At 35.6% G+C, this 12,362-nt stretch overlaps 1 protein-coding gene across 2 annotated transcripts in view; it reads right to left on the reverse strand.

The window, feature by feature from the left end:
* EML5 (EMAP like 5) overlaps positions 1-12,362 on the reverse strand; it is a gene marked incomplete at both ends in the record, with an annotated part of 118,172 nt that overhangs the window by 74,906 nt on the left and 30,904 nt on the right. For both annotated transcript variants that reach the window (XM_082485905.1, XM_082485904.1), the window contains 3 exons: positions 366-503; positions 1,574-1,775; positions 5,533-5,668. In XM_082485905.1, the coding sequence (XP_082342031.1) occupies positions 366-503; positions 1,574-1,775; positions 5,533-5,668 (476 nt within the window). The remainder of the gene's footprint in view (positions 1-365; positions 504-1,573; positions 1,776-5,532; positions 5,669-12,362) is intronic.

The raw sequence follows: 12,362 nt of genomic DNA on the forward strand, positions 1-12,362 counted from the left end.
ATGCTGACAGCAGCATTCAAACACACAGAAACAATTTAGGAAGTAATGAAAATTTGTTTCTTAATAATTCAAGAATAATTAATAAAGCTAAAAACTGAAGTAAAACACTTCCTAGGACACTACTGTTCTCTGCAAATAGACCAATATACTTTTTCAAATGTGTTGTTATGGAACAAATGAACACATGTAGCGCGCATGTTTAAAAAATCTGAGCACCCACATGATCAGTAATTTAAAACAGAAATCAAAATGATCTCCTCATGTATGGTCACTACAGTGTCAATATACATACTATTTATAAAAGCAATTAGATAACATGCTTGAAAGAGTTAATAACGTATTTATTTTTAATTTTTGTACCATACCTGACTCGAAGCACAGTGAAAGAGCCATCCTTCATTCCAAGAGCAAGATGGATTCCATCAGTACTAACCGCAGCACAGCGAATGGGTTCCTCCATATTGCACCGGGCAATCAGAGCATGATCTATTAAACTCCAAATTCTAAAATAAAGTAACAATTAAAAATGTAAGGAATGGGTTGTAGCTGTGTCATAGATAGCATGAAGCCTGCAGTTTCTGCAGCACACTGGACATGGTAGTGTCCTATTTTGAAATAATTTTCCACATGGAAAAGCTAAGACAAAAGTGTGAATTTTGCATACAGCAAAGAATATTCTTGTATTTAATATACTGAGAAAAATATCTAATGAGAAAATGCAGAGGCAGATTAATTTTATTTGACTTTCTGAATATAAAAATGACACCATATGACAGTATATACTTTTAGACCACTCCATGAAAATCCCACTATTTTGTTAATCATTTTAGCCAAGAAGAACTTTAAAGAACAATTAAAGACTTTGCTCAGTAAATATATCCTTTCCTATTAACAAGTCATTATTCGTAACTCCTTACATGTAACTAGATAGCAGTATAACATGTAAGTTTTTACTACAAGATGCATTACAACATCTATCATTTACAAGATAGACCTGGAATCTTAGAACATTATTTTAATATTCATAATTCAACTACTGTTTTGCTTAACCATGTTACACTTTAAACATTTAACAAAAAAATCCTACACATTTAATTTCTAAGAAAGAGAAAAAAAAAAAGATAAACTTGTAAAAAGGAGAAGCTTACTGGGTTTTCTCAGAATATAGATTCTATTTACTATGCATGCATTAAGTTTGATGAAACTGCCAAACTAAATGTTAATTCATAGCATGTGAAAAACTCAATATGGTAAGAGTAAAAACTGTAAGTTTTTATTACAATTTTTTCCATTGTAACATGTGCCTGAAAAGGAAACACAGGATACTTGTGTATGAGTGCTTAATGACAGGCTAAATGACATTTGTTCAAATTCTGTACATTTCATTTTTGTGAAATATACATTTCCACTATATTTTATTATTGGTGAGCACTAATTTCATGCATAACAACTGGTTTAGAAGCACTTCCATGCCACATTTTAATACCTTTCAAATGCATACATTTCAAAGAGGTTATCTACAAAATGAGCTGTTTGTATAAAACCGTATGTAGTTAAACAAACAAGATTTAACCTGACAGATCGATCATCACTTCCAGTCATTGCTAGTGGTTTTGTAGGATGGACAGCCAAAGCCCACAGCTCTCCTTCACAGTGCCCCTGCATTATCAGGAAAGGCTTATTACGCTCATGCACCACAATTTCAAAAATTTCACTATCTTGTGTCCCAACGAGTATATGGTCTCCTCTCCAGCAAACACTTCTTACAGACAGACCTGTAGAAGAGATTGTTACTTAGAGAGACAACCTCAGAATTTGTGAAACAAAGGTAACAGCACATGAAGAAACATAAAAGCAAGAAAATGTCAAGAAGTACCTGTATACCTTCTCTTATTCCTCCATTTACTCCTTTTATCTATTCCATATAACACATACTGCCTTGGAACATGAACTTTTCAAGCTTAGTATTGCAAACATTCTAAAATAAAACGTGATCCTTATTTTAATAAAGGACGTAGACAATTCTTGTATTATAAGATCTCTGACTGAGAAAGATAATACTGACATTTGCATCTGAAATTTAATTTAAGACATTTAACATTAAGACATTAACATTAAAGACATTAAATGTCTTTATGTTTCAACAAAGGTAGCAGACAATATAAATTACAATTTCTGATCAAACCATGGACCTTAGTACTAGCTAGATGAACCTAAATTATATGTAACAGAAACATCATTAGAATATGGTTGGTACTGGGACCTGTACTGTTCAACATCTTTGTCGGCGACATGGACAGTGGGGTCGAGTGCACTGTCAGCAAGTTTGCCGATGATACCAAGCTGTTTGGCAAGGCAGACACACTGGAGGGGAGGAATGCCATCCAGAGGGACCTGAACAGGCTGCAGAGGTGGGCCCAAGCCAACCTCATGCAGTTCAACAAGGCCAAGTGCAAGGTCCTACATCTGGGTTGGGGCAATCCCAAGCACAAATACAGGCTTGGCGGGGAATGGCTGGAGAGCAGCCCTGAGGAGAAGGACCTGGATGTGCTGATGGACAAGAAGCTCAACATGAGCCAGCAATGTGCGATCACAGCCCAGAAGGCCAACTGTATCCTTAGTGCATCAGAAGAAGCGTGGCCAGTAGGTCAAAGGAGGTGATTCTGCCCCTCTACTCCACTCTCGGGAGACCCCACTTGAAGTACTACATCCAGCTCTGGAGTCCCCAACATAAGAAGCACATGGACCTGCTGGAGCGTGTCCAGAGGAGAGCCACGAGGATGATCCGAGGGCTGGAGCACCTCCCCTATGAGGACAGGCTGAAAGAGTTGGGGCTGTTCATCCTGGAGAAGAGAAGGCTTTGGGGAGATCTTATTGTGGCCTTCCAGTACCTAAAGGGGGCCTACAGGAGAGCTGGGGAAGGACTAGGGCACGTAGCGATACGACGAGGGGGAATGGCTTTAAACTAGAAGAGGACAGGTACAGATTGAACATTAGGAAGAAGTTTTTCACTTTGAGGGTGGTAAGGCACTGGAACAGGTTGCCCAGAGAGGCTGTTGAGGCCCCATCCCTGGAGGTGTTCAAGGCCAGGTTGGACGTGGCCTTGGGCAACGCGGTCTAGTGGGAGGTGTCCCTGCCTATGGCAGGGGGGTCGGAACTCTATGATCTTGAAGGTCCTTTCCAACCTAAGCCATTCTATGATTCTATATGCATTAGATATAAGACAGTCAAAGAGCCCAATGCTCCCCAGCTTGTTTCCAAGGTACTCCCCCTAAAGCAAATCTTTGTAACATCTTAATAGTACCTAGAATTATTTTTCCCACTAAACAGTAAGTTTCCAGGCTTGCAGCAGAGGTGAGCACTCACAGGCTGCACTTGTTTGTAGATAAGGTTGGGAAAAATAAAATGGAAGTTAGGAGAGTTTTATACCTAGAACCCAGCCTTAGGTGCCCAATTTTAGGACTATGCACCTTTGAAAACAGGCTGATAGTGCAATTTCAGGTGTAGATAACCAGATGGCAGCGATGCCTAACTTGATTCACTTTGCCTAAATACCGACTGTGAAGCATAGCTCAAGAACGATCTTTGAAAAGCTACTCTGGATTAATATGCAAGACAAAATTATATCTATTAGATGAGAGAAAGGAATATCGTAATGGTATGAGTTGATGTGCTTCTGAAAATATTTTTAACTATGTAGAGGGGAAAAAAAGAGCCTTATATCAATTAATTTACATTGGAAAAAAAATGCAAGACTCAGAACGGGTGGGTTAGCAGGCCAGTCCAGTGCATCTGCACTGATGTTTTAATTCTGACAAAGCCAGCTTCCAAAGCAAAGCTCCTGATCATGCCTACTTACCATGCTCTGCATTACAAGATAGCTTTCAAATGCACAAATTAGACTCCCTCAATATGAAAAAGAACTGAAAGATGTGGCTCCACCTGCGATACAATGTTCAGTCCGCTGAATCAGGCTAGAGCTAACATCCCCAAAATGCATATATACTATGCTACTCTAACCCTCCACACAAACTGTTTTGCTTTACAGATTTGTTCCTATTGTGCTGCACTGGTGAATATGACCACCTTACCATTCAGCCCTATAATCTAGACATTATATGGCTATATTTTCTAGAGTGGTTAAAAAATAAAGAAAGAAACAACCAGAATCTTTGATGAAGGATGATTAAGCCATCTGTTTTAGTACTTTGGAACTTCTTATGGTGGAGGGAGTTTTTTTTTAAAGCAATTTGACTACCTGGAGATATAGCTAGAGTTAACTAACTGCTCTGTGAGCCATTCACAACGATACAGAACCCGAGTTTGTGTTCATGGATAAAATTACCAAGAGGTGAGGTATAGAAGCAGCAAAAAATACATTTAAGAAAACAAGTAGAAGGACAAGTCATAAAGGCAATCCTCATAAGGATACAATAAGAAAAAAAGCCCGAAGGGAAAAGATTCAGGAAACTGAATTTATTAAAGATAGGATTTTTAAAAAGCTATTAGCCCTGTCAGGGGCATTTAACAAGTCAAAAAGTTGAGGATGGAGTTCACATAAGTGATCAAGAAGAACCAAAAGAGTTCATGGCAAGAGTCTGTTCCGTTGAAAGTAAAGGAGACAATCTGGAGTAGAGAACAAGTTTGAAAGAATGAAATGGGGAATGCAACATCACTTTCAACTACATGCAACAGAGCTGAGAAACAGCAGCTGAGTATATTTAAACTTAAAACAGTCACTGTACCGCAGGGCATTTAAAATAGAACGTATTCCATCTTGTTGCAATATTTCGCAATCTTGGTGGGAATGCCAAGTCCATTACAGAATATAAAGATCTAACTTGTAATCAGTTATTTACTGACCCTGAGTATCTGATTGCCATCAGACATTCTACCACGTCATCAAATTCTTGGCAAGATATTAGAAAATAACAAGGTGACTGGGGGCAAAGAAAACCAAATACCAACAAAAGCAAAATTTTAAGTGACATTAGTGCTTCAGTATACGTTTGTATACTTTTCCTGAATCACTACAGCAACAATACCTAGAACACTGACAAAACATGCTATAGACTGCTAGATGTAAAATTTTAGCATGACAAACTGTAATTGAAGTCGTAGGTATACGTAAGCAACGTTCCAATTACTACAAAACTGTAGATTGCTTCCAAGTAGTTTATATGAAAATTTGAAAAACTAGCAAATGCAATTTCTGTACTTGGCTGTTCTACATTGTAGATCTCTCTGTCTCTTCTAAGTTCTCTTAAAGCGTTACTGTTTCTTGTTTAAAAACTGCTGTGCTATAGAAACGATGTGCATTTTATTAAATCTCTGTGTCTACAACTTCATAGTATGTTTTACAGCAACTTTCAAAGGACTGCATGACCTTCATACTAGTGGACATAATCAAATTTATTTTCTAGCAAATAGTTCACAGGAACATACATGAGAAAAACTTTGGGTTTTTTTTTTTTTTGTCATCTTAAATTTCCTACTTTGTTAGTATATCAAAAGTAACAAACTTCTTTTTACCTTTATATCCCTGGTCTGTTTCCCTGAGATCAATCACAGTAATTGGTTTAAAATTTAAGTCCCACAATCGAACACAGCCATCTCTGCCACCAGTGGCAAACCCCTCTTCGCATGCATTCATGCTGAAAATTCCTGCCTAAAGAGAGAAGAAAGTTAATGTTAACAATATAAACCGATTAGAGATACTAATATGGAAAGTAGAACTCTTGTCCATGCCCGTACTGATTGTCTTCCTGTCTTCCTACCTGTTACACTGTTGAAAATAGCATACACATATGCAATTAATACAAGCTTTAAATATGAAAGAGTCAGAAATGGAAACAAACTCAAAACGAGCAGAATTCACATTCAATGACAAACAGTAAGATAAGAGATTTGTTACAATACTGCATTCATCCTGATGATGATGATCATAGTGATGCTGCTTCTTATCCCTAGGAAGACTTTAGTGTCATATCCTCTTGCATTAGGGCCTAGTCCAACTCTCATAAATGTCAGCAGGAAGATTTCCACTGACCTCCTTTAGGCTTGATTCAGGGCCTCTGTTGCTATTACTCAGCTTCTATGCAACCAGGCAAAAAACTTTTGGGATTTTTTTTTTTTTTTTTTACATTTTAAGCCAAGGAAGATTGATTTAAAATTTATGTTTAGAAGCAAAACATAAGAAAAACAGTGATCACTGTACACCATTTAAAAAACCATAATATAAGCTCTTACTTTAAAGGTGGACATCAGAAAACAAAACCTAACACATTTTCTTTAACTCACTTGATCCATGTTTTCTTCAGCATAAAGAAGAGGCAAGGATGATATACCTATTATTAAAATAAATATACCGTATCCACATAGCCATTATATTTGATGCAAACATGACATATTAAAAAAAAAAAAGTGTGCATGCTATTTAGATAAGTACCTACACAACTCACTAGTCTTATTTTCAGAGGTAGCACACGTATTTCGAGTAAGCAAAGCTACGGAAAGGGCAACTTTGGCTAGTAAGTCTATTAGAAGTAAAAAAATAAAATGTTCTATATTTATTGAAAATATTTAATATTCAGCTATGACAAAAGAAATCGGAAGAGCATTAAAAATGAGAGAAGCAAAAGTCTGCCTCTAACTCCTGTCCAAAAGAAGGCAGAAAAGCCAGTAACAGACATATGTCTTCTATAATATTGTTCTGAAGTTTCAGTTTTGTAAAGAAGTAAATGTGAAGTTCCAATAGTTTCTTTGGTTGGGGATCTGGATTTTACAGTAATGAAGCACCTTAACGCCAGAAGTGAAAGCAATGTTATAATGATCTGATCATAATGAAATATGGGCTGTGTTTGCTTCTCCAGCATCAGGTAACAAGGCTATCATTTTTCAAGTTGAGAAAAAAACATCTCAGCTTTCACAAAAAAAACCTCCACATCGTTACTAGAATGTCCAATGACAATCAAAACTGAAAGACTAAGGTGGCAGAACTCAAATTTTTTGATGTGTCGTGTCCATCCTCAGGACACAGACTTTTGAAACATGCCATATTTTCAGAAGTAGTACATGCCTAAACAGCAATGGAGTGGAATTTTTAAGTCATAAGCAGATTAGAAGGCGAACTCCAATTGTCTCTAACATCCTGAAAATCCTCTTTCTGTTTCTTTAAGATCCTAGGGATTTTTGAAAATAAAACCCAAGCTGTATTTGTTTCTGTGTGTGTGTCTGTCTGTTTTAATGCATTAACCTTTTATCTTCACTGAGCAAATAAAAGGCTAGAGGAATTTTGTCTCATTTTATACCATATACTAAATTCTGCCCAAGTTCTGGCATATCTAAATCTTACAAAGCTCTATTTGGAATGCAACCTTGATAACAGAATTATTCTCTTTTCTCTAATTAACTCCTTCCAAAATCCATGATTTAATTAGTATTAAAAAAAGAATCACACATTTGGTGATGTGGGAAGCTGGCTGAATGTTATGAAGATAAGATCAAGTGGATCCAGGATTAATCTGTTTTCCATTTCACAGAATATCCTTATCTTGAAAAGGACATACTGGTTGTCAAGGAGATTTGGCAGATGTGCTTGCTCAATCTCTTGAAATGCTATAGGACATTCTTGTTTCAGTCTATCTGCCACTGGAATAGAAGAATTAGATGAAAACTAGAAAAAAGGTCCATTATTAGCAGGGACTGTAAGTACCTAATGGAAGAAGCTGAGCTTAGCTACTCTTAATTTAATTGTTAGGCCCACACTTAATGGGGAAAAGACAGATTCTTTACTCTGGTAGCTTGGCCAGTCATAATTCTTCCACTAAATCATTCCTTTTAGAAACTGTCTAGATTGCTAATGAAAATCAAATTTGGATTTGCCTTTTTTTTTTATTATTATTTCTTTGCTTCTCCTAATCTTTCACTGAAATTGTCATTAACATAATTTGATTCTTGATGGTCAATAGCCTTCTAGCAGTAATGAGAGTCAAAGAACTGAATTGACTTTGTTTGATCCAATTGAATGTGAGCAACAAAAATTGATTGTGCTCCTGAATCAAAATAAAAAGTGTAGGTCAAAGTCTTCCATCTTAGAAGTTACAAAGTTTGACATACAGACTGTATTTTTCTATGACAAATTATACATTACACTTCCTAATGAATGGAAAATTCTGGAAATAACATCTCAAATTGATCAGCAGGTTTCTCAGAATGCAGAATATTTCCTATTTCTTCCAGTACAACCAGCTGGTATCACATTTGTGTTCCCTCAAATTCAAAGAAAAGTATAATGAGAGTAAACAAAGAAATAAATGCTCAGATCTACCAGGAATGACAGTTGAAAGCTGGAGAAGTACAAAAAGAACTTGACAAAGATGGACTCTACTGCATGAGTATTTTGCCACCACTGGTTTCTAAGAACCTTCCAATAGCGAGGTAGTCTCAGTCTATTGCTGCGGACCTATCTTGCCTCTAACGGACAAAAATCAAGTATTAAGTTATCTAAATGCAGTCATTTATATAAAATCTGACACACTAACTCTGACTATGCAATTCCTAAAACACATGACTGCAGTTAGCTATAATTAGGACCAAGCTTGAAAGATCATATGGAAACTTCAGAAGCAACTGATTACTACTGAGCAATATGGAGAACAGAGATACCAGCTCAACAAGAACTCCAGTGCCTCCTTTTTACTCCTAGATACAATTTAGGACATAGATCCTAACTCATAAAGTAACACATATGTTGGGGACTTATTTGAAGATATTTTCTCTCCCAATATATACTGCATAGCAAGGAAATGGATTGAAAACATTTATGGTTGGTGTCAATAAGTTTACAGTAGGGAGCCACTACTGTGAAATTTAATCTTCCTATCTAACAAAACACCCATAAAACAGTTTAAAAATGCGCATATTACCATAAAATAAAAAAATTAAAATACTTGCCTATACGCCTCTCATTGTCTAGTGGGCAGTTACGTTTCAAATCCATGACTAGGCTAAGCAGTAGGAGAAAAATACTGCACAACTTAAAGTGTAGGTATATGATACCAGCTTAAAACCATTCATTTAAGTTCATTATATTGTTTCCATCTATATTTAATTAGTATTCAGCCAACTGACATAGGCGTGCAATAGTTTTAACAGAGTGCCTGTTATTTAACCTCAAGCCTGTTATTTAACCTCAGTTTCTGACATCAATCCACACAACTTTAATGTGTACCTCTGAAAGACTACCTCAAAATAAATTATTCAGCTACTGAGAAAGCATCTTATGTACATTTACTATGCAAGGCAAAGGCATAGTACATAAGAATCTTTAAAACATACAGTGTTTTTAAGTAAGAATACTATTTTGTTTTAATACCCGAGTAACATCTTGTATATATTTCTTAATAGTCACGGACTACCTTGAATTTAGAACATGTAAGATGACAAAATAAATAGAAAAATCTATAGTCTGTTCTTTACCACTGGTATAAAAATGAGACATCTAATAAAAGTTGTTATTTTTTAGTCAAGATATATATTAACTTTTCACACTTTCTACAAATAACCTCCTGAAGTACTGCCAGTGCCAATGAACTTATATATGCTTTCATGTTGCTCTGTTTTCTTTCTCCTTTCTAAAACTTTCATTATTAATATTATCGTTAGTATTATCAGCAAAGCTAGAATTTGAGTATCCCATTGTCATCCAGCGTTCCCTGCACATGAACTCTGTGCCTTTACTCTTGACCCCTGCTTGTTTCTGTATTTTCCTACTTATCATTCCTATTTCTACATTAAGCGAACTCTCCGGTCCTCTTCCAACTAATTCTCCAGTCATTCTAACCTATTTCTTTCAACTTTTTGTTTCTGCTCAAACTTAAATAGGAATCTGCCAGGAACTCTTCTTTCCACTGTCTACAGTTCTTAGTATTGCTGTGACAGAAGACAAATAATCTGTCTTAACTGCGAATTCCTATTTTGCTTGCTAGTGTTAAAGTTGCTATCTGTTTCCTTGGTTGTTTATACTGGTTTATTTTTCACATTGAATTACAATTAAAATAAAAAAAAAAAAAGTCTTTTCAGATAGCATAACTATAACAAAGATAGCCAACCTTTGAAAAGAATCCATTTTCTATATTAATGTCGACCACTGCCAGCTGGATGGACTATACCCCCAAATCACTAACATTATTTTAGAAAATGTTTTCATGCATCTCAGATACCTACTATTTATGTTGCAAGAAAGAAACACATGGTACTTTATGCAAATAATGAGACATGTTTTCCTTGAATAAATTTTCAGTTTAATTCAAATCCTCCTGTTGAGGAGTAATGATGCAGGATGATAAAAAGGCATGCAGGGAGGACAACTCCAACACTAGCATACTGAACGGAAATTTGTATCAATTTCCTACTATGCACACATGGTGCTTTTAACAACATATGCTTTTAACACAAATGTTATCATTTACACAGGTAATACAGGTAATATTTTATTGAAAAAAAAAAAAAAAAAAGGTTTCATTTTGTTTGAAAGTAAGCTTCCAGAAGAGATTTTATTGTTTTTTTTTTTTACCCCCTGAAATTGGTGAGATTTGTAGTGACTCTAATCTCTTGTGAAAATGAATTCCAAAGCCATGAACTAGTGCCCCTACTTAATTTTCAGTACTGCAAAGTACAATTCCATTGAGCCTAAAGGACAGAGCCAAAAATAGAAGGCTAGATAAGACCTACTCCAAGGTCACCTGAGCTCCGTCCACCGACACTACTGAAGATAAGGAGCAGAACACGTCAAATTTGATCTTGTGGTCAACAAAGAACTGACACAGCACATAAGTTAATGGAGTAACAAGTTCTCATCATCCTATGTTTATTAGTTGGGTCATTTCACACTGAAACAGTTGAAAAGTGCTGCATTATTTTGAGCAATAAACTGTTGCCATTTTAAATACTCCAAGTAACAAATATGTGAATATACAGGACAGGTGTCTCCTACAGCACCAAACAGGGTGGGAGGGTATTTTCCTGATCAGTTTTGGATAGGAGACGAAGTGTACTCTTTCCTCTGGGAATCCAGGTCTGCATATGCAATATAAGTATTTTAAAAATTTCATTTTACTAACTTCAACATCAAAAAGTACATGTTCACATCACTTTAGGAAAATATAGAATCACAAAATCATGGAATTTTCAGAGTTGGAAGGGACCTCTAGAGATCATCTAGTCCAACTCCCAAATACAATAGAGCACAATTGAATACTAAATATGAACACTAAAATGAGATATGAAGGTACAGAGTAAGAATCAGGGAATATTTGAAGGCTAAAATATCCCCTTATACTTCCTGGTTTATAATTTGGGCCTTCTTGAATATATCTAATATTTCTATAGATGCATACAGGAGGGTAAGCACGCATGTGTGTATATACGTATATTATTTTTTTATGTACATACACTTACATGTATATAAAGAAATCTCAAATGCAAAATATAGTCTAGGGTACATTTCCCACACTTATGTTCTTCCTAACTTTATTTTTGTTCATAATCAGAGAGCTGTATAATCGCAGTGTCTCTGAATAAGCAGTCCAATCACTTTTAAATTATTGCCTAATACAACAAGCTGCAATCGTCCTGAATGTACATTTCTAAACCATCAGTAAACCAAGAGTCTCCTTACTGCAGACTGACTGCAACCTCTCCCACATACATATCATTCATCACTTTTTGTCTTCTCCTTTCTACCTGATCAAATCATAGAGTGTCTTTAATACTTCAGTAACATACATCATCCCATACAGTCCAATACTGACAGTAAAAACAAACACACTCTTATAAGAAAGTATAATTAACTGTTATTGATTTTTACCTAGCATTTTGAAGCTGCAATATAGGAACTCATATCCCTGTATTTTCACATTAATTTTAATTGCTATTAAGCGAACTTCAAATATTATCTAGAAAGTACAATGCTTTCCAAAACATAAATCAACCTTCAAACCAGCAAATAACATAGCTTCATACAGTTACCTTAGTAGTTTCATGCCTCATAGCTTCAAACAACTGGAAATTTATAGGCTTTGTTTTTAAAGTGATATTTGGACAAGTTAGAAATTGAATCTTGCATTATATTACCATATATCACTTACTACCATGAGAAGAAACGAGGACTCTCATAGTTCAGCATCCACAAATGAGACTGCAAACCACTAAGTGTTTTTTTGCTGCCTATTTTAATCACAAAACCACATGCTTTGAAAGAATATGATGAAAACTTACTAGCTAAAATATAATCACTTCACAGTCGTATTAAACATTTTGATTAAAAGTGAAAGAAAATCTTACCAAGCACTTCTGAAAAA

The sequence above is a fragment of the Vanellus vanellus genome (genome assembly GCF_965231255.1).
Source record: "Vanellus vanellus genome assembly, chromosome: 6".
Classification (NCBI taxonomy): Eukaryota; Metazoa; Chordata; class Aves; order Charadriiformes; family Charadriidae; genus Vanellus; species Vanellus vanellus.